The 21,276-nt window shown below is 46.0% G+C and overlaps 1 protein-coding gene across 5 annotated transcripts in view; it reads right to left on the reverse strand.

Annotated features, from left to right (window-relative positions):
- Positions 1-21,276, reverse strand: part of usp54a (ubiquitin specific peptidase 54a) — a 131,393-nt gene that overhangs the window by 51,047 nt on the left and 59,070 nt on the right. For all 5 annotated transcript variants that reach the window (XM_085970744.1, XM_085970742.1, XM_085970745.1 and 2 more), the window contains exon 4: positions 1,883-2,017. In XM_085970744.1, coding sequence (XP_085826870.1) covers positions 1,883-2,017 — 135 coding nt within the window. The remainder of the gene's footprint in view (positions 1-1,882; positions 2,018-21,276) is intronic.

Genomic DNA, 21,276 nt, shown 5'->3' on the forward strand with positions numbered 1-21,276 from the left:
CCATTTAACACAACATTCTGTAGGTGAGTACCCAATTACTTTATACTGCACATCTCTTGATTTTTTAAATTTCTGTTTGTTAAAAAATAGCCTCGGTAGATAACCCTCTCCGTCATCTGGAATTTTTAATCAACTGGCACCATCCCGGTCCCGTCGGTGCCGGATACCAAAGAGTTTCCTGTACTCATATTTGCGGGTCTGGCGCGTCTCGTTGTGTGAAACAACATTCTCAGCAATCGCTCTGATGAAGTCGAAGTACAGCTCACAACTGCTGGACAAAAACCTAGAAGCTGCACTAAGATGTGCTGCAATAAAAACAGAAAATGCTGGAAATACTCAAGTCAGGCAGCAACTGTGGAGAGAGAAACAGAGTTAATGTTTCAGGTCGATGACCTTTCGGCAGAACGAATCTTCGTCAGAATCAGGTCATTGACCTGAAACGTTAACTCGGTTTCTTTCTCCACAGATGCTGCCTGACCTGCTGAGTATTTCCAGCATTTTGTGTTTTTATTTCAGATATCCAGCACCCGCAGTATTTTGCTTTTGTACCAACATGTGCCGTGTCTGTTAAATTCATGCCAGAGTTCAAAATTTATACTTCAGTCACTTATCACAAGAGTAACGTATCTCTCTCTCTGCTACAATAGCCAGCTCCCGTTACCATGCATCTTTTTAATTTTCATATGTAGCCTTAATGCAGAATTGGGTCTGCGAGGAAAAATAATGCTGTGCATTTTGTAGCTTTTAAACGAAGCAATAAATTGGTCAAGAAAATATCTTGTTGTTTCGAAACCAAAATCCACAAATACTCAGCCAAGAGCAAACTCAGCTAGCTGGCCAAGTTACAGATGTTGACTTTGCTTCTTTAATTGTTTCAATCTAAAGCAGTCCAGATAAGGAAATGTGCCCAAGCAGATAATGGGAGAGTCAGGAAAGGAGAACAGAAACATGATTTTGAAATGCTATCCATTACCTTAGAGTGAATTTGAAGCCACTTTGCTGAATAGGACTGTCCAAAACAACTAGACCAAAATACTGTCAGTTTTTTTTAAGCAAATAATTTAAATTGAAGTCACGAGTAATGCAAGTATCTGGGGGAACAATAGTTACTTTCTTTTGGCGGGCCGGTTGCAAATTCAAAACCTGCATAAACCGTCTAAGCATGCAAGGGACTGTACGTAAAAGCCATCCTCCAGATTCGGATTCAAGTTTAATTATATTCCTGTATATCATTCATTTTCACTAAAATGCCCAATATCAAAAAGTAAACCTAGTTATCATCCATCCAGAAGAACGCTGATAGATTTACTTTTAATCTTAAGTAGCATCCTATTGTGATAGGACACTACAATTGGAAAAAGCTGCAGCGACAGTCACTGTTATAGGTCTGGATAGATTCCCAATGATGCAGACTGCTGTAGTTTAATAATGTTTCTCCTGTGGGGCGAGGCGAGAAAGGAGAGAAGGAAAGGACTTCTCTGAAGAAACCTTGAGATTGCAAGCCTTCCACGGTGTTTTATTTATAATCTCATCTGTCAGTGACTTTTTCTGTAGCTAAGCAAACTGTGGCGGGTGTACAGGTATGGAATCAACTGAAGGGGGGAAAATAGCCAGAGTTTCCTTCCTATACAAACTTCAAAACAAAGCACCAAATCAGTGTCTGGTTTTACAAATAAGGGCTAAGGAGCATTCATAGCAGCCTTGCTGCTCACCATCAGTATGATTCCTGGCTACTGTCAAATATTTGGGGCGGGGGGTGGGAGAAGAGAGATTCCCATTTGCAAGTAGAATATGGTGGGGGGGCGAGTTGTCACCAGTTTTTAGTACTTTTAAGAGTTGAGGAATACTTTTTCTTAAGCCAGGTAGCCGTCATTTCACTTACAAAACATTCTGCTGCATCATCCATGATCCCCATCTGGAAGCGCTGTTCATCTTGAAAGGTTTTGGCAAGAGCACTTCGCAAAGCATCAGATGGCAGCACCTTTTCTTTACTGTATTGGAACTGAGTGAAGATTCCCTACAGGAAACAAATTACAGTCAGTCAGTCAGTGTATTTCAACATCTACCTCCAAAAACTTCCTTGTAACATGAAAGGCTCATGGGGCAGGAAATTTAGGGACATGAGTTTTTCTTCAAAGTAAATCTCTTCTTTAACTAGAAGAAACATCAAGCAGAATTCTCCTGAGATTAATACACTCTCATACTTCAATATTTTCCTTAAAACGGAAACAGAAAATGCTGGCACGCATCTAGAGAAAATGGACAAGTTAACTTTTCCGGTATGGAGCCTTTGTCAAAACAAAAAGGTCCACATCCAAAATATTCAGTCCTGTTCTCGGCACAGAGGCTGCCTAACCAGCTGAGTGCTTCTAGCATTTTCTGGTTTTATTTCAGATTTCCAGCATCTGAAGTTTTTTTGATTTTTGCTAAGGATTTTGCCTGGACTTCCTTTCCTCTTTAAATTGCCACCATGTTGGTTATTTTAGACAGCACCTCCATTTGGACAAATTCTTTTCTTAAAAGAATCAAAGTTATATCAAAAATAACGTTTTGAAAAGTTGATGTTTGGTACAGTGAGTTGCAGTTCGGCAATGTGACGCAAATCAGGAGCCTATCCTCAGGTTTTACTCTTCACAGATAAACTAAATCATTGCTTCATTAAGCCCTTCAGAAATGGAGACTGAACTTGTGTTTAATTTAACCCTCAGCCCCCTCCTCTTGCTCTGGACAGCAAGCTGCTCTACCCTTAGATACTGTAGCAGATTCTAATCTTAAAACACAAGGCAGTTACACATCTGATTATCTTAATCACCGATAGTTCAAATTCTCAAACTTCCATGGTGAGATTTGAAATCAATCTTTTGACTTTGGATTATTAGTCCAGTTACATGACCACTACACTACACCATATCTTCAAAACAAGGCATCTTTACAGTAGAATTTGGTTGGATTGACAATATAGTAAATACATCACATTCACACACAAAAGGTAGAATCTGAAATGACTCATTTCTGACTGCTGGCAAAACTATTTGTAGTTACAAATTCCAGCATTTCAATTTTCTGCACAAGCAGGCAGAAGCACTTATGGTGAAGTATCACCTTCAGAAACCTAGGCTTAGAATTGCAATGCTACATCCTACCTTGTGCGATTTACTTGCTACACTGCATGCTGTTGCCCTTCACAATTAGAAGTCACCCTAGCAAACTGCTTCAAATAGTTACAGTATAATAAAAGACAATTTTGCAAATAAATAGTTTGTATATTTTGATTTCCATTTAGAGAATTGGATGATGTGATTACATTCAAAACAGTAGAAGGTTGAAAGGTTGAGTTACCTCAAGTTCCAGTTAAATACTGGGAAGAGCAGAGCCATCTTCTTCAACCCCAATCCCATTTCCCTGCCCATGTCTCAGGTTGAATCAAGACTATGCACTACTGTAGCGAATATATTTGACCCCAAGCCGAGTATCAAACCCCATATCCTCTCCATCACAAAGATAGCCTACTTCCAGTTCTGTAACGTCGCCCACCTCCACACCTCTGCCCATTTTTGACCGAAACCCTCGTCCACACCTTCGTCACTGCCAGACTCGACTATTCCAATGCTCTCCTGGTCAGCCTCCCAGCCTTCACCCGCCAGAAACTTCAGCTCATCCAAAACATGTCCTATCCCACACTGCATCCTGCTCAACCCTCACCCCTGTGCTCACCGACATAGGTTTGCTCCCAACTACCCAACGCCTCAACTTTAAAATTCTCATCCTTGGGTTTAAATCCCTTCATGCCCCCTTACTTCTGTAACCGCCTCCAGCCCTACAATCCTCCGAGAAATCTGTGTTCCACCAACTTTGGCCTCTACCGCTTCTCCCACTCTTAGTCTCACCTTTGGCGGCAGCGCCTTCAGCCATCTAGGGCTTGTGCTCTGTAATTCCCTTCCTAAACTGCCTTCTCCATCTCCCGCTCCTCCTTCAAGACCTTCCTTAAATGTCACCTCTTAGTCACACCGCCTAATAGCTCCTTCTTTGGCTCAGCATCCATTTTATTCTGCTTACACTTCCGTGAATAGCCTTGGGACATTTTTTAAAGTTAAAGGCGTTCTATAAATGCAAGATGTTGTTGGTTGGAGATTTATATATGTACAGTCAAAGCTGTGTTGCAGGGAAACAACCATTGCCAGAACAGGAATTAATACAAAAGCTCTATATCAGGCTTGAATGACATTAATGGCATTTTTAAAGCCAACAACACCTCAAAGAACTGCAGCAGGATTACTGGCCTACTTTTCCACAATACGGCTTCGAATGAGAAGACCATACCTTGGAATTTCTGGCTCAAATCCTTCGAAGTCACCAAAGTTCAGAAAAACTTTGTTTTATAATATTGTCTGTAATTAAACAAACAATTACATAAGTTTATGTACTCCTGTGTTGCAACTTGTAAATTTCAAAATGAAATTGTTATAACCAAACTATACAACTACTGGGGGGAGGCGGAGGTTCCGTGAACATCTCCATGCTCAACGATGGCAGAGCTCAGCACGTGAGTGCAAAAGACAAAACTGAAGCATTTGCAAACATCTTCAGCCAGAAGTGCCGAGTGGATGATCCATCTCAGCCTCTTCCTGAGGTTCCCATCACAGATGCCAGTCTTCAGTCAATTTGATTCAATGTGATATCAAGAAACGTTTGAGAATACTGGACACAGCAAAGGCTATGGGCCTCGACAACTTGCTCACCAATGCTCAGTTTGTGTTCCGTCAGGACCACTTGACTCCAGACCTCATTACAGCTTTGGTCCAAATATGGTCCAAAACTGAATTCCAGGGGTGAGGTGAGTGACTGCCCTTGGCATCAAGGAGCCCTAGTAAAACTGAAGTCAATGGGGATCAGGGGGAAAACTGTCCACTGGCTAGAGTCATACCTAGCACAAAGGAAGATGGTTGTGGTGATTGAAGGTCAATCATCACAGCCCCAGGACATCGCTGCAGGAGTTCCTCAGGGCAGTGTCCTAGGCCCAACCATCTTCAGCTGCTTCATCAATGACCTTCCCTCCAACATGTCAGAAATGGGGATGTTCACTGATGACTGCACAGTGTTCTGTGCCATTCACAACTCCTCAGATAATGAAGCAGTCCATGCCCGCATGCAACAAGACCTGGACGACGATCAGGCTTGGGCTGCTAAGTGGCAGGTAACATTCACGCCACAGAGTGCCAGGCAATGACTATCTCCAACAAGCGAGAGTCTAACCACTTACCCCTTGACATTCAATGGCAGTACCATCGCCGAATCCCCCAGCATCCTTGGGGGGGGGTCACCATTGGCCAGAAACTTAACTGGACCAGCCACATAAATACTGTGGCAACAACAGGTCAGAGGCTGGGTATTCTGCGGCGAGTGTCTCACCTCCTGACACCTCAAAGCCTTTCTACCATCTACAAGGCACAAGTCAGGAGTGTGATGGAACACTCTCCACTTGCCTGGATGAGTGCAGCTCCAACAACACTCAAGAAGCTCGACACCATCCAAGACAGAGCAGCCCGCTTGATTGGCACCCCATCCACCACCTTAAATATTCACTCCCTCCACCACCGGCGTACCGTGGCTGCAGTGTGTTCCATCTACAAGATGCACTGCAGCAACTCGCAAGGCTTCTTTGGCAGCACCTCCCAAGCCCACGACCTCTACCACCTAGAAGGACAAGGGCAGCAGGCGCACCATCCTGACTTAGAAGTATATCGCTAATCCTTCGTCGTCGCTGGGTCAAAATCTTGGAACTCCCTACCTAACAGCACTGTGGGAGTACCTTCACCACACAGACTGCAGCGGTTCAAGAAGGCGGCTCACCACCACCTTCTCAAGGGCAATTAGGGATGGGCAATAAATGCTGGCCTTGCCAGTGACGCCCACATCACATAAGCGAATAAAAAAAACATTGAACAGGCTGGGGCTCTTTTCTCTAGAAAAGAGGAGACTGAGGGGCAAACTGATAGAGGTCTTTAAGATTATGAAAGGTTCTGATAGGCTCGACGTAGAGAAGATGTTCCCACTTGTAGGGGGAGACCAGAACTAGGGGCCATAAATATAAGATAGTCACTAATCACTAATAGAGAATTCAGGAGAAACTTCTTCCCCCAGAGCGTGGTTAGAATGTGGAACTTGCTACCACAAACAGTAGTTATGGCGAATAGCATAGATGTATTTAAGGGAAAGCTAAATACGCGAGGGAAGAATAGAAGATTATGCGACTGGGTTAGATGAAGAGGGGTAGAAGGAGGCTCATGTGGAGCATAAACACCAGCATAGACCTGTTGGGCCGAATGGCCTGTTTGTGCTGTACATTCTATGTAACGATCCAGGACAAAGCAACCCGCTTGATTGGCATCCATCCACCACCGGCACACCGTGGCTGTAGTGTGTACCATCTACAAGATGCACTGCAGATACTCGTTAAGGCTTCTTCAGCAGCACCTCCCAAACTTGTGACCTCTACCAATTAGAAGGACAAGGGCAGCAGGCGCATGGGAATACCACCGCCTCCAAGTCACACACCATCCTGACTTGGAAATATACTGCCGTTATTTCATCGTCGCTGGGTCCAAATCCTAGAACTGCCTGTGGGAGTACCTTCACCACATGGACTGCAGTGCTTCAAAACAGCGGCCCACCACCCCCTTCTCAAGGGCAATTAGGGATGGGCAATAAATGCTGGCCTTGCCATCGACACCCACATCACGTGAATGAATAAATCTTTTTAAAAAATAACAATTGATTTTAAGTAAAAGCTTCAACAATGCTCAATATAAAACTCTATTCTTGGTTCAGTGCTGTGCGGTACCACGTTGCTGTAAAGTGGAGTTAACAAAACTCATGGCACGCATCTCAGTTTTAAAGTAGAAAGAAAGTTCAGATTTTCTTCAAGAAAAATCAGTAGTCCTTACACACTGGCTCATTTTCTCAAGTTTTTAGATGCGACAGCAACTCAGATAATGGTTCAAAAGCTTTTTCTTTAATAGCAACAGTCGATCGTTTTAGATTGTATAATTTTCCCAAATGGTCCGAATAAAAATGGTTATTAGCATAGAAATTACTATTGATTTTAGCGGGCAAATGCTCAATACAATTGTCCAAACATTTAACACAGGACTTAACCCATTTTAAATGGGATAATGGCTCCTCTAAAATAGTGGGTAAGGAGTAGCATAAACATATTAAACATTCATCGGAACAGGAGGAGGCCATTCAGTCCCTCGAGCCTGTTCCACTATTCAATGAGATCATGGCTAATCTTTACCTCAACGCCATCTACCCGCCTTGGTTCCGTAACCCTTACTACCCTCGCCTCACAAAAATCTATTCTTCGCAGTTTTGACATTTTCAATTGGCCCAGCCTCAACAGCATTGTGGGGGATAGAATTCCAGATTCCCACCACCCTTTGTGTGACGAACTTCTTTCTGACATCACCCCTGAGCGGCCAATCTCTAATTCTACGGTTATACCCCCTGGTTCTGGACTCTCCGACCAGAACAAAGAGTTTCTCTCTCTCCGCCCTACCAAATCCGATAATCATCTTCATTAGATCATCCCTTAATCTTCGATATTCAAGGGAATACAAGCCCAGTCCAGCAGGGAGAAAGTATCGCTTAGTTACCCAATTGAGAATTGGCTCGTTTTAAAGAAAGACTAAAAAAAGAACTTGCATTTATACACTGCCTTGCGTGTCTTCAAATCACTCCACAGTTAATAAATTCTTTTTGAGGTGCATTCTCGGTTTTGCGGAAAATGTAGTGGGCAAATTGCTCACATTAAGCTCTCAAACAGCAAATGAATGACCAGATAATCTGTTTTTGCTGGTGTTGGTTGAAGGACGAATGTTGGACGGGACACGAGGAGAACTTCCTGCTCCTCTTCCAATAGTGCCGTGGGATTTTTTGCATCCACCTAATCAGGCAGACAGGACCTTCGTTTAACATCTCATCTGAATGACAGGACCTCTGCCACTCACTTAGTACTGCACTGGAGTATCAGCCCATATAACGTCACGTCCTTGTGTGGACTTGAATCCACAACTTACTGACTTGGATGAGAGTGCTACCAACTGAGCCAGACTGTTACTTCACGCTGGGTGAGTTGATCGTCAGTTGTAGGACTGATCAGACAGCACAGTTCGCACCTTAAAAAGTTCCTTGCATCATCAAGCCAGTCTGGTCTTCATTGCAAGTTTAAAAAAACAATTTGTGGCTTATAAACTGTCGCCAATTTTACTTCATAAATTAAAAAAAAAGACTTAGGTACTCCCCTGATGGCTCAACTAGTTGATCTAATGAGTAGTTAAACAATGCAGACTTGGTGGGGTCAGTATCCAAATGATCTCGGCAGAGCAGTGGTTAGAGCAGTATAATTACAGTTTCAAGAGGAGTAAAAACTCAGCCAGAGTTCCTGCTCCTGATGGCACTCCAGTGACCACTCCTAGAAGTGTGATTATGTGGAACTCGGGAGGACACCATGCCTTTGGGAATCATATATGAATAATAATAGCTTACATAAGGTACCAGAGGATGACAGAGGAAAACATAGTCCAGCAAGGAATCAGCACCTTCAGAATGGACGTTGGAGGGAAATTTGGCGAGAAGTCAGGAAATGCCTTTTTTTTTAAATGAGCAAACTTTAGAATTTTGTTCTGTGAGCCAGTCATGGCGAGATTACAGAACGATTGAAATACAAAAGCTGTGTAGAATAATTTTACATGATATGGTAGACTGTTGGGAATATGATGATGCTTATTTCACAAATGGTCTGTTGCATTCCACATTAAAATATGTTTGTTTTTCACATGCTTTGAGCATCAGAAACAAATAAGAACATAAATAAGAGCAGGAGTCAGCCATTCGACCCTTCGAGCCTGCTCCGCCATTCAATAAGATCATGACTGATCTTCCATCTCAACTCCACCTTCCCGCACTAACCCCATATCCCTCGATTCCCTTAGTATCCAAAAATCTACAGCTCTCTGTCTTGGATATACTCGATGACTGAGCCTCCGCAGCTCTCTGCGGTAGATAGTTCCAAAGATTCACAACCCTCTGAGAAGAAATTTCTCCTCATCTCAGTCTTAAATGGCCGACCCCTTATTCTGAGATTGTGACTGTGACCCCTAGTTCTAGACCCTCCAGCCAGGGGAAACACCCTCCCAGAATCTACCCTGTCAAGCCCCTTAAGAATTGTATATGTTTCAATGAGATCACCTCTCATTCTTCTAAACTCTAGGGAATATGGGCCTAGTCTACTCAATCTCTCCTCATAGGGCAATCCCCCCCATCCCAGGAACCAGTCCAGTGAACCTTCGCTGCACTCCCTCTAAGGCAAGTATATCCTTCCTTAGGTAAGGAGACCAAAACTGTACACAATACTCCAGGTGTGGTCTCACCAGGGCCCTATATAATTGCATAGAGAACTGGTTGGCGGACAGAAAGCAAAGAGTTGGAATAAACGGGTCGTTTTCCGAGTGGCAGGCAGTGACTAGTGGGGTACCGCAAGGATCGGTCCTAGGACCCCAGCTGTTCACAATATATATTGATGATCTGGGCGAGGGAATTGGATGTAATATCTCCAAATTTGCAGACGACACAAAGCTGGGTGGGAGGGTATGCTGTGAGGAGGATGTCGTGAAACTCCAGTACGATTTGGACAGGTTGGGTGATTGGGCAGAAACATGGCAAATGCACTATAATGTGGATAAATGTGAGGTTATCCACTTTGGTGGCAAAAACAGGAAGGCAGATTATTTGAATGGCAATAGATTGGGAGAAGGGGAAGTGCAGAGAGACCTGGGTGTTCTTGTGCACCAGTCGCTGAAGGTAAGCATGCAGGTGCAGCAGGCGGTTAAGAAGGCAAATGGTATGTTGGCCTTCGTAGCAAGAGGGTTCGAGTACAGGAACAAGGATGACTTGCTACAGTTGTACAGGGCCTTGGTGAGACCGCACCTTGAGTATTGTGTGCAGTTTTGATCGCCTTACCTGAGGAAGGACGTTCTTGCCATGGAAGGAGTGCAGCGAAGATTCACCAGGCTGATCCCTGGGATGGCAGGAATGACGTATGAGGAGAGATTGTGTCGATTGGGCATATACTCAGTGGAGTTTAGAAGATTGAGAGGGGATCTCATCGAAACCTATAAAATTCTGTCAGGACTGGACAGACTAGATGCAGGAAGGATGTTTCTGATGGTCGGGGAGTCCAGAACCAGGGGTCATAGTCCAAGGATAAGGGGTAAGCCATTTAGGACTGAAATGAGGAGGAATTTCTTCACCCAGAGTGGTGAACCTGTGGAATTCTCTGCCACAGAGTGCGGTGGAGGCCAGTTCATTAAGTATATTCAAGAAAGAGTTGGATATATTTCTTAAGGCTAAAGGGATCAAGGGATATGGGGAGAAGGCAGGGACAGGGTACTGAATTTGGATGATCAGCCATGATCTCATTGAATGGCGGAGCAGGCTCGAGGGGCCGAATGGCCTACTCCTATCTTCTATGTTTCTAGGTTTCTACATCCACTGGTTCCACTTTATCGACCCTGCTAGTTACAACCTCAAAAAAACTCAACACATTTGTCAACCACGATTTCCCTTTCATGAATCCGTGTTGACTTTGCCCAATCATACTATGATTTTTCTAAGTGCCCTGTTACCTTGTCCCCATTTTCCCTACTAGTGATGTCGGGTATGTATGTATTTATGACATAAATGTTTGAAACTTAAATCTGTGCTTTCACATTCAGGGGCTCAGTATGAAGCTCTAATGCACTGTTTCTAAGGCTAATGGTGCATTTGTCACAGTAAACTCAGTCCCCCATCAATCACTCCTTCTTACATGACAGTGTAATTATATAGAAATTCATTTTTAATCACTTGACAAACTTGTGTGCACATTCAGATTATTGTGCTCAATTCAAATTGCCTAATGGAGTGTTTGACGAGTATTTGAGAGTAATTTTTCGATCATAGTTTAAAAGGGGTCTTTTACAGAATGAAGGAAAGAGAAATTCTCTTAGTCTCCCCTTCCCTGGCAATAGGCTTGAAATGAAGAGTTGACAAAATCCTGGGATTAAAATGGTTAAATCACCTTGCCGCATACTCTGTGAAATCAGGCACGGTATTAATGACCACTGAACCCATTATTCTCTGCAACCCCCCTCCACCAGTTGCTTTTCCCACTCTTGTAGTTCAGTAATTATGGGGCGTTCTCAGTTTTGCGCTATTTACTGTCGTCACAGCTAAGATTTTCACTGAAATGCCAGGAAAAGAGACAAGCTTTCTCTTTCAATTAGAGGATGCTTATTAAAGGTGTTTGTGTGATCTGTTTTTAGCAGGGAATATATGTGTTATCCATTTCTCAGGAGTGCACAAGCCCAAAAATAGCTTTTGTGCTGTAGATTGAGCTGTTTAATCAAGGTGTAAGGCCATTTCTTTCTGAGACATAAGTTATTGCTATGTCTTGGTAAAGATTGTTACGCTTTCAACCTTGAACCAAACAGTGCGCTGGACTGTCAGGTAGTCTGATGGTAATTGGTATCATTTGAGCTACTGGCACTGGCTTCATTCAGTTGGAAATTTGTGCACAGTAAGCTTCCCCACAAACAACGACGAGATAAATGACCAGATCATCTGTTTCAGATGTTGGTTGAGGGATAAATGTGCACTTGCTCCGTACTGCACTGAAGTGTCAGCCTAGATTCTGTGCTCGAGGCTCAGGAGTGGAGCTTGAACCCACACCTTCCGAGTTGGAGGCGAGTGTGCTGCCCACCGAGCCACGGCTGGCACTCAGGGCAGTGGGTAACGTTAACTGACTTCACTGAAACGCCATTGGAAATGACAGCACCTTTAAACTTTGTTCATGGGTAACACCATTGTTAGATGGGAGATTGAGGAGCAGCAGAGATTTCTTTGTTGTAGCGTGTGATTATGTCACATTTTCCAGTGTGCAGTGCATTCCCCAGAGCTCATTTGCAAGATGGGAAGATTCGCGCTTACAGAAAGGCTGCTAGCCTAGAATGTACTGTGTGCAATGTTACCAGAATGATACGGGGCTGAAAGTGTGAAATTATGAGGACAGGACTGTACTGGTTAAAAAGTAATGTATTTGTGGGCAGCAGCTGACATGAACATGAAAATGTTGGTGGATAGAAGGTTTGCAATGCTGACCTTGAGGACAGTTATGGATTTTTGTGAGTGGAATTCTATGGAGTGGTTACCTTGTGCATGGCCTACCTTATATGCAAGTGTTTGTTGCCAACATCAGCAGAATCATTGGTGAGGCACAGAGAACACAAAGCTTATCCTATTCACAGTAACAATCCTTCAGCTCTTAATCGAACAAGTTGGCATGGGCTGGAAAATTCCCATTAAACCTGTGGAAATTCATGGTCCTATTCCTATAAAGTGGGCATGTGTGTCAGGCAGAATGGATCCACTACAATCAATTGGGATAACCCTAGCCAAGCTGAATACAATCTACGGTTCTGCAGAATTGCAATTCACACAGTTTGAGGTTCATGCATTGAGTGCAGGGCAGCTTAGCATCCAGCTTCTCAGTATGTAAAATATTCTGAGTTGATCTGATGGTATTTTTCCACAAAAAACCTAAATTGAAAATGATAATCTAACAGAGTTAATTTTATGTCAAAGCATTACGACCAGAGCTCTGCACAACTTACAAGGTCACTGGAACCATACTGGGCTGTGCCCAAAACCTCTTCAAGCCAGTCTGGAGCAAACTGAACGGCATAAGACGATAGTTAGCGAAAGCTGAGAATTTGATTAGGTATGACACTTGAATTTTTTTGTCATAGCAAAGTATTTGTAGACAAAGGGCTTAAACCAGCATTTCAAATTCGCTCCTCCAAGAAATTCTGCACCTTTTATAAACAAGGACTGTTCAGTAGAAACAAATTTTACAACTGCCCACAGGGTGTCTAGCAGGAGACTACACAAGAATACATACTAAAATTAAAAATTAAACATATCAGGATTGAACACGTTTCTAAACAGTTGCCTGGCTATCTAATTATAATCTACACACACACCTTAATTAACCAAATACCTCAAATAGCTCAATAACACAGCTGTGACCAAGAGAAGTGGTCAATCAACACAAACAGTGTCATTTGGGTGTGGAGTAACCCAAAGTACATTTGAGCAAGCAATGCGAGACCACTTCAGAGAGGTAGCCTTACCTGACGAGGCTTCTCACCTCCTGCACCATCATTGTTTAAAACATTTGCAGCTTGGAAACTTCTTAAAAATAAATTCTGATGTTACAACATTTAGCCAGCATTCGAATGCTGGCGAGAGATAATTGTGCATGTACAGCTATGTTGTCCTGGGGAAGAGAGCGTGACAAATACCAGGAGTGAAACCACACTGCTTATTACATGTACTTGTGGCTGGCCCCCAAACACAGGAGATTAAAAGCAAGGTCTGCACATCAGCAATTGGTTTGCAATATTTGTTTCGTGTCCCAAGCCACTTCGGGCATGTTTTCAAAAAGAGCGAATGTGGCAAGTTTGTTTTGTCTTGACTTTGCAAATTTTGGTTCCGCAGTGAAGAGAACAAGGATTTGTTAACATTATCCACATAAACAGTCTGGTCAGTTCAAGGGAACCAAGTCCTGTATAGTTTCAAATTCACAATATGAAATGAGCACCACTTTTGCCTCTGTTGCTTAACTTCCTGGTAACACAACCATGGCAACAGCGAAGTAAAGACTTGCTTGCATTACCTCCCCACCCTTAAATGTCATAGCCATGCATCAGGGTTTCGATCAAGTTCCCCAATGTTTGTTTACAACTGGATTAAAGCTACTCTAAATCATCACTGACAGCTTCAAGTGGGGCTTCTGTACAGTCAGGTGAGCTTACTCAAATACATTGCATAAAAAACATTTCACAGCTTTAAAGCAAAGCTTGAGATGCATTTTGAAATCTCTTTAATTACAAAAACAATGTGAGCACTGTTCCTCAGAACAAACTCAGTGACTGGATTAAATGGGTGTGCAGTGCAGTGTACCATGCCCAATTAATTTTCTGTTGAGTACATGAAATTGGCACAAGCTTAAACTGGATTTGATTTTTTTTTTTAAAAAGCAGTCCACACCAGATCATGTCTCTTCCACCATTTTAAAAATAGCAGGTATGACCAGCAGACGTACAGAACAAATTTCCATTGAGACAGTAACAAAGGTTGAAAGCTTCACTTGTTTAACAATTTGGTGCTCACAGGGATCAATGTACCAGAACTTTTCGTAGTATCTAAATCGGAGCTCTGTTTACACTACACCTCGAATGGTGCATTAAACATTGTCCAATCACTTCAGCAGTACTGATTCCAGGACCCAATTCCGTAGCAACAGTCAGTTAATTGCTGACTGGGTTCTACGGAAGCCACAACATAAAAACTTCACGGGCATGTTTCATGATTTAGAATCACATCCCCGCCCCCAACCCCCCCAAAAGACTTCTTTTACTGACGTATAGGCTGCTGCCAGCCAGAAAACAATCCCCTCCAATCAGAGTCCAATTCGGATTTTGATGCTTGACATGGTGCTACCTCCAGAGGCACCCCTGGAAGCAATCTCTTTAGGATGCAGACAGCCTCCAGCGGCAGCATGAAGTCACACTCCCTCATTAGCCCGACACTCACCAACCTGCATTGGCTTTCTTACTCCAACGCTGCCATTTCAAAATGCTTGTCCCCCTCTACAGGTTTCTCAGAGGCCTCAATCTTCCCTACCTCTGCAAAATCCTTCAACCTTAAGTAACTGTACAAGTACATGCTCTCTGCTCTTCCAACTCTTGACATCTTGATAACCTTCCCTTTCTTGACTCCATATTTGGCCACTGAACCTTCAGCCCCGAATAATCTCCCTAAAACCCTCCATTTTGGCGACTTTCTCCATACTTTCAATGTCTCCTCAAAACCTACCTCTTCGATCTTGCCTTTGGTCACCATCCCTAATCCACCCACGTGTCCACTTACTTTTGCCTCAGAATGTCATTCTCCCATGGTATTGTTGTTCTCACTTTGTTTAGACTGCCAGTTTAGCAGCGACAGTGAATAAAGGAAGAGATAGAATAGAGGAAAGTGTTGCACATTAGTTCCAGTGATTTGACTGGTGAGTAAGAAAAGCTGGGTTTACAAAGCAAGTGGCCATGCAATCATTAACTATGGCAGTCCACTGCCATTTTCAGCAAAATGCAAAGGAAAACCTGCAAATCTGTAATAAAACAGGAAATGCTGGAAGTACATAGGTCAATCAGAATACGTCAAGAGAAAATTTTTGATTAAGTACACACACCCAAAATCTCAATTTACAGATCCTATTTGACCTGCTGTGTATTTCCAGAATTCTTGAGAGTTTTTGACAACTTCTTTAAAAAAAAGTATGAAAATTACTTTAAACCTGATATACCTATCAATTCATTCCATGAAAAGCGACGAGTTAAGATAGTAACTATAGGTTTTTATTGGCTAAATAACAGAGCCCACCCTCGTGGGTGATCGGTTCCAACAAGGAAGAATACTAGCCAAGCGGTCACCTTTATACCTGGGCAAGCAGGCGGAGCCATGGGCGGAGTCAGCTGAGGTATGCCTAGGTATAACAGCGTGCGTGGCAAGAGGTAACCTTGTGTAGTGATAACAACAGTGTAAACAGTGATAACAACAGTGTAACAATAGTGAACGGTTGTGAACGATAACAGTGGTTTACCACATTCACCCCTTGTTTAAAATTGAGTCCGGCGGGGTGAAGTGTACTACCAGTTCGTGTATGTCAGTCTATCAGGAGGCCTCGTAAGCCTTTCTGATCGACGCAGCAGCGGCGGCGGTGGTGCAGTATCCGATGTTAATGCTGGTGTCTGCGTGGTCGACGAAGGCTCCTGGGGTTCCGGCATGCCGCCTACAGGAGCTGGATTTGGGGGAGTGGTGGGGGATAACGGTGGTATCTCAGGGGTGCCCGAGGGTGCGAGGTCTCGCAAGGAGACTGTGTCCTCCCGCCCGTCTGGGTATGCCACATAGGCATACTGGGGGTTGGCGTGCAGGAGGTTCACCCTCTCGACCAGGGGGTCCGTTTTATGGGTCCTCACGTGCTTCTGCAGCAGGACGGGCCCCGGAGAAGTCAGCCATGTTGGTAGCGAGGTTCCCGTAGTCGACTTCCTGGGGAAAACAAACATTTGCTCATGAGGGGTGGCGTTAATGGCAGTACAAAGCAGTGACCGGATGGAATGGAGCGCTGCCGGGAGGACTTCCTGCCAGCGAGAGGTTGGGAGGCCCTTAGACTTTAGGGCTAAGAGGACGGCCTTCCAAACTGTCGCGTTCTCTCTTTCCACCTGGCCGTTCCCCCGGGGGTTGTAGCTGGTGGTCCTGCTCGCAGCAATACCGCTCGCGAGCAGGAACTGGCGAAGTTCCTCGCTCATGAAGGATGAGCCCCGGTCGCTATGTATATAGTTCGGGAACCCGAACAAGGCGAAGAGGTCGTTCAGGCATTTGATGACCGTGGTACTGGTCATGTCTGGGCAAGGGGTGGCAAAGGGGAAACGGGAGTACTCGTCAATAATGTTGAGGAAGTACACATTACGGTCAGAGGACGGGAGGGGCCCCTTAAAATCGATGCTCAAGCGCTCGAAGGGGCGGGTGGCCTTGATCAGGCTTGCTCTGTCCGGCCTATAGAAATGCGGTTTGCATTCGGCACAGGCTTGGCAGTTCCTGGTCATGGTCCTGACCTCCTCGATGGAGTAGGGCAGGTTGCGGGCCTTAATGAAGTGGTAAAGTCTAGTGACCCCGGGGTGGCAGAGGTCGTTGTGGAGTGTCCGCAGTCTATCAACTTGCGCGTTGGCGCATGTACCTCGTGATAGAGCATCTGGGGGCTCGTTGAGTTTACCAGGCCGGTACAAGATATCGTAATCGTAGGTGGAGAGCTCGATTCTCCACCTCAAGATCTTGTCGTTCTTGATTTTGCCCCTCAGCTTGTTATTAAACATAAAAGCAACCGAACGCTGGTCGGTGAGGAGGGTAAATCGTTTGCCTGCCAGGTAATGCCTCCAGCGTCGTACCGCTTCCACAATCGCCTGGGCCTCCTTCTCGACAGAAGAGTGTCGGATCTCAGGGCCCTGGAGGGTCCTTGAGAAGAAGGCCACAGGTCTCCCCGCCTGGTTAAGGGTTGCAGCTAGGGCGAAGTCGGATGCATCGCTCTCCACTTGGAAAGGGATGGACTCGTCCACTGCGTGCATTGTGGCCTTCGCAATGTCTCCTTTTATGAGGGAGAAGGCTGCGCATGCTTCTGCTGTCAGGGGGAAGGAGGTGGACTTCATGAGGGGTCTGGCTTTGTCCGCATAATTGGGCACCCATTGGGCATAGTAAGCGAAGAGCCCCAGGGTTCTCTTCAGTGCCTTTTGACAGTGGGGAAGGGGAAGCTCCATGAGGGGGCGCATTCTTTCGGGGTCGGGGCCGATGACTCCGTTCTCTACTACGCAGCCGAGGATGGCAAGGCGCGAGGTGTTAAACATACATTTCTCCTTATTGTAAGTGAGATTCAGCCGTTGGGCCGTACGGAGTAATTTCTCCAGATTAACATCATGGTCCTGCTGGTCGTGGCCGCAGATGGTGACGTTATCTAGATAAGGAAACGTGGCCTGCAGCGCGTTCTGGTCAACCATCCGGTCCATCTCCCTTTGGAAGACCAAAACCCCGTTGGTGACGCCGAAGGGAACCCTAAGGAAGTGGTAGAGGCGGCCATTCGCCTCGAAGGCGGTATACTGGCGGTCCTCAGGGCGGATAGGGAGTTGGTGATAGGCCGACTTAAGGTCGATGGAGGAGAATACCCGGTACTGTGCAATCTGGTTGACCATATCAGATATGCGGGGAAGGGGGTATGCGTCCAGCTGGGTGTACCGGTTTATGGTTTGGCTGTAGTCGATGACCAGGCGGTGTTTATTGCCGGTCTTAACGACTACGACCTGGGCACGCCAGGGGCTGGTGCTCCCCTCGATGATGCCCTCCTTCAGGAGTCGCTGCACCTCAGAGCTAATAAAAGCTCTGTCCCCGGCGCTGTACCGCCTGCTCTTGGTAGCGACGGGTTTAGAGTCGCGGGTGAGGTTAGCGAACAAGGAGGGGGGCGGGACTGAGAGTGGAGAGGCCGCAGGTGGTACGCGGCGGGCGGTTTAAAAACTACTGGCTGTAGACTGTGAGTGGGGGGAGGGGTCCACCGTATGCCAAAGTGACACTTTGAAGGTGGCATTGGAAATCCAGCCCTAGTAGGACGGCAGCGCAGAGCTGGGGCAGGACGAGAAGTTTAAAGTTTTTATATTCCGTGCCCCTAACCGACAGGGTCACCACACAGTAGCCGCTGACGTCTGTTGAATGGGACTTCGACGCCATCGAGATCCGATGGCGCGTTGGCCGGACAGTGAGGGAGTAGCAGCGCACCGTGTCTGGGTGAATAAAACTCTCCGTGCTCCCGCTGTCGAACAGGCAGGTCGTGGCGTGGCCGTTTACTTCGATGTCCATCATGGACCTGGACAGATGATGCGGGAGAGCTTGGTCAAGCGTGACGGAGGCCAGTGTATGGCTGAGTGAGCTGCTGTAGTCGGCAGGTGAGGCGGTGGTTGGGTCTGGAGACAAAATGGCGGCCGAGTGCGGCGAACAAAATGGCGGCGCCCATGACGCGGATCCCCACGAGGTCGAAGTTGAACAAAATGTCGGAGAAGATGGCCGCCCCCACGACTCACATGAGGCACTGCTGGCGTCGGTGGCCTTGATCAAAGATGGCCGCCCCCACGACTCACATGAGGCACTGCTGGCGTCTGTGGCTTTCCCCCTGCAGGCGTTTGCGAAGTGGCCTTTTTTTTCGCATCCGGAGCAGGTCGCGTTCCTTGCAGGACAGCGCGCCCTTTGATGTCTCGCCTGGCCACAGAAATAGCAGCTGGCGGCCCGATCGCGGGGCTCCGCTGCCGGTCCCGAGGGTGGCGGTCCCGATCGATTCCGGGACACCGACGCCGTAGTAGGTCCCAGGGGCGGCGGTGCGAGGGGTATTGCGGCCAAAGTCGGGCCCGAGTCCCAGGGTCGCGCAGCACTGTACCCGGAGTACGCCTCGAGGTCCCGATGGGCCACTTCCAGGGAGCGAGCGAGGGCTGCAGCTGCTTTCAAGCCGAGGTCCGTTGAGTCGAGCAGTCTTTGCCGTGAGTAGTCGGACCGAAGGCCTTTCACGAAGGCATCACGGATATTTCCTTCAGCATGTTGTGCAGCCGATACAGCTTTAAAGTCACAGTCCCTGCCGAGTGTTTGTAGCGCCCGTAAAAATTCATCTACAGACTCTCCTGGCTGTTGCGAGCGGGATCTTAGGAGATGTCTGGCATACATAGAATTTACTGGGCTCCGGTACTGCTCTTTTAGCAGGTCGATTGCCTCCTCGTATGTAGCAAGGTCCCGGATGAGTGCAAATACTTTAGGGCTCACCTGGGCGGTCAGAACTCTTAGTTTGTCGGCTTCCGATGGCACGCCGGAGGCTACCAGGTAGGATTCAAAGCAGCTCAGCCAGTGATCGAAGTCGAGGGCTGAATTCGCTGCCTGTGGATTTAGATCCAGGTACGGCGGCCGGAGGGCTCGCAGCCAAGTCGGCTGCTGGGGCTGTTGTAGCTGGCCGTTTGGCTGCTCCAGTCCATTCATTTCAAAATTTAGCCAATAAAATCGATATACCTATCAATTCATTCCATGAAAAGCAACGAGTTAAGATAGTAACTATAGGTTTTTATTGGCTAAATAACAGAGCCCACCCTCGTGGGTGATCGGTTCCAACAAGGAAGAATACTAGCCAAGCGGTCACCTTTATACCTGGGCAAGCAGGCGGAGCCATGGGCGGAGTCAGCTGAGGTATGCCTAGGTATAACAGCGTGCGTGGCAAGAGGTAACCTTGTGTAGTGATAACAACAGTGTAAACAGTGATAACAACAGTGTAACAATAGTGAACGGTTGTGAACGATAACAGTGGTTTACCACAAAACCCAAGAGCATCTTTATAATGAAAGCGGAGAGCAATCAGCATCTTTGGTTTTACTGAGCTGCAGCCTCATTACTGGTAGCTCTGTAGCTAGATCGAACAGCCTAACTTGGCACTAAATTGTATGATAATCTCGCATAAAGTATCTAGATACCAGCAACCCAACTGCCAGCCATTCCGAATCTGGGAATAATGCCCACGAGTGCCAGGTTGAACGGTTGTAGCTGCTTTTATCATGGATTTAATGGGACCAACTCCAGCTGCACCTATCTTACACAGCTGACAGCAACACAAAGGTACACTGGCTGGATTCGCTTCGACCAGTCAATGGGAAAACCCAGTTAAAAATCGGTCTTACTGGGAGGGGGCTTCCCCTGGCTGGGGAGTCTGGAACCAGGGGTCACAGCCTCAGAACAAGGGTCGGCAAATTAGGACTGGGATGGAGAGAAATGTCTTCACTCAGCGGGTGGTGAATCTTTGGAATTCTCTGCCCCAGAGGGCTGTGGAGGCTCAGTCGTTGAGTATATTCAAGACAGAGATCGACAGATTTTTGGATACTAAGGGAACCAAGGGACATGGGGACAGTGCAGGAAGGTGGGGTTGAGGGAGAAGATTAGCCATGATCTCACTGAATGGCGGAGCAGGCTCGAAGGGCCGACTCCTGCTCCTATTTCTTATATTCTTACCTGACCCCAACCATGTCAAACCTTGAAACTCTCGAGTTTTTCGGACTGGAGGAAGGTATACAGTGGTGTTCCCCAGGGGTCATTACTAGGACTACGGCTTTTCCTGATCTATATTAATGACTTAGACTTGGGTGTACAGGGCACAATTTCAAAATGTGCAGAGGACACAAAACTTGGAAGTATAGTGAACAGTGAGGAGGATAGTGATAGACTTCAGGAAGACAGACAGGCTGGTGGAATGGGCGGACACGTGGCAGATAAAATTTAACGCAGAAAAGTGCAAAGTGATACATTTTGGTAGGAAGAATGAGGAGAGGCAATATAAACTAAAGGGTACAATTCTAAAGGGGGTGCATGAACAGAGCGACCTGGGGGTATATGTGCACAAATCATTGAAGGTGGAAGAGCAGGTTGAGAAAGCGGTTAAAAAAGCATACGGGATCCTGGGCTTCATAAATAGAGGCATAGAGTACAAAAACAAGAAAGTTATGATGAACCTGTATAAAACACTGCTCCGACCTCAACTGGAGTCGTGTGACCAGTTCT

The sequence above is a fragment of the Somniosus microcephalus genome, chromosome 29 (genome assembly GCF_052327205.1).
Source record: "Somniosus microcephalus isolate GS21.2 chromosome 29, FLI_Smic_1.0, whole genome shotgun sequence".
Taxonomy (NCBI): domain Eukaryota; kingdom Metazoa; phylum Chordata; class Chondrichthyes; order Squaliformes; family Somniosidae; genus Somniosus; species Somniosus microcephalus.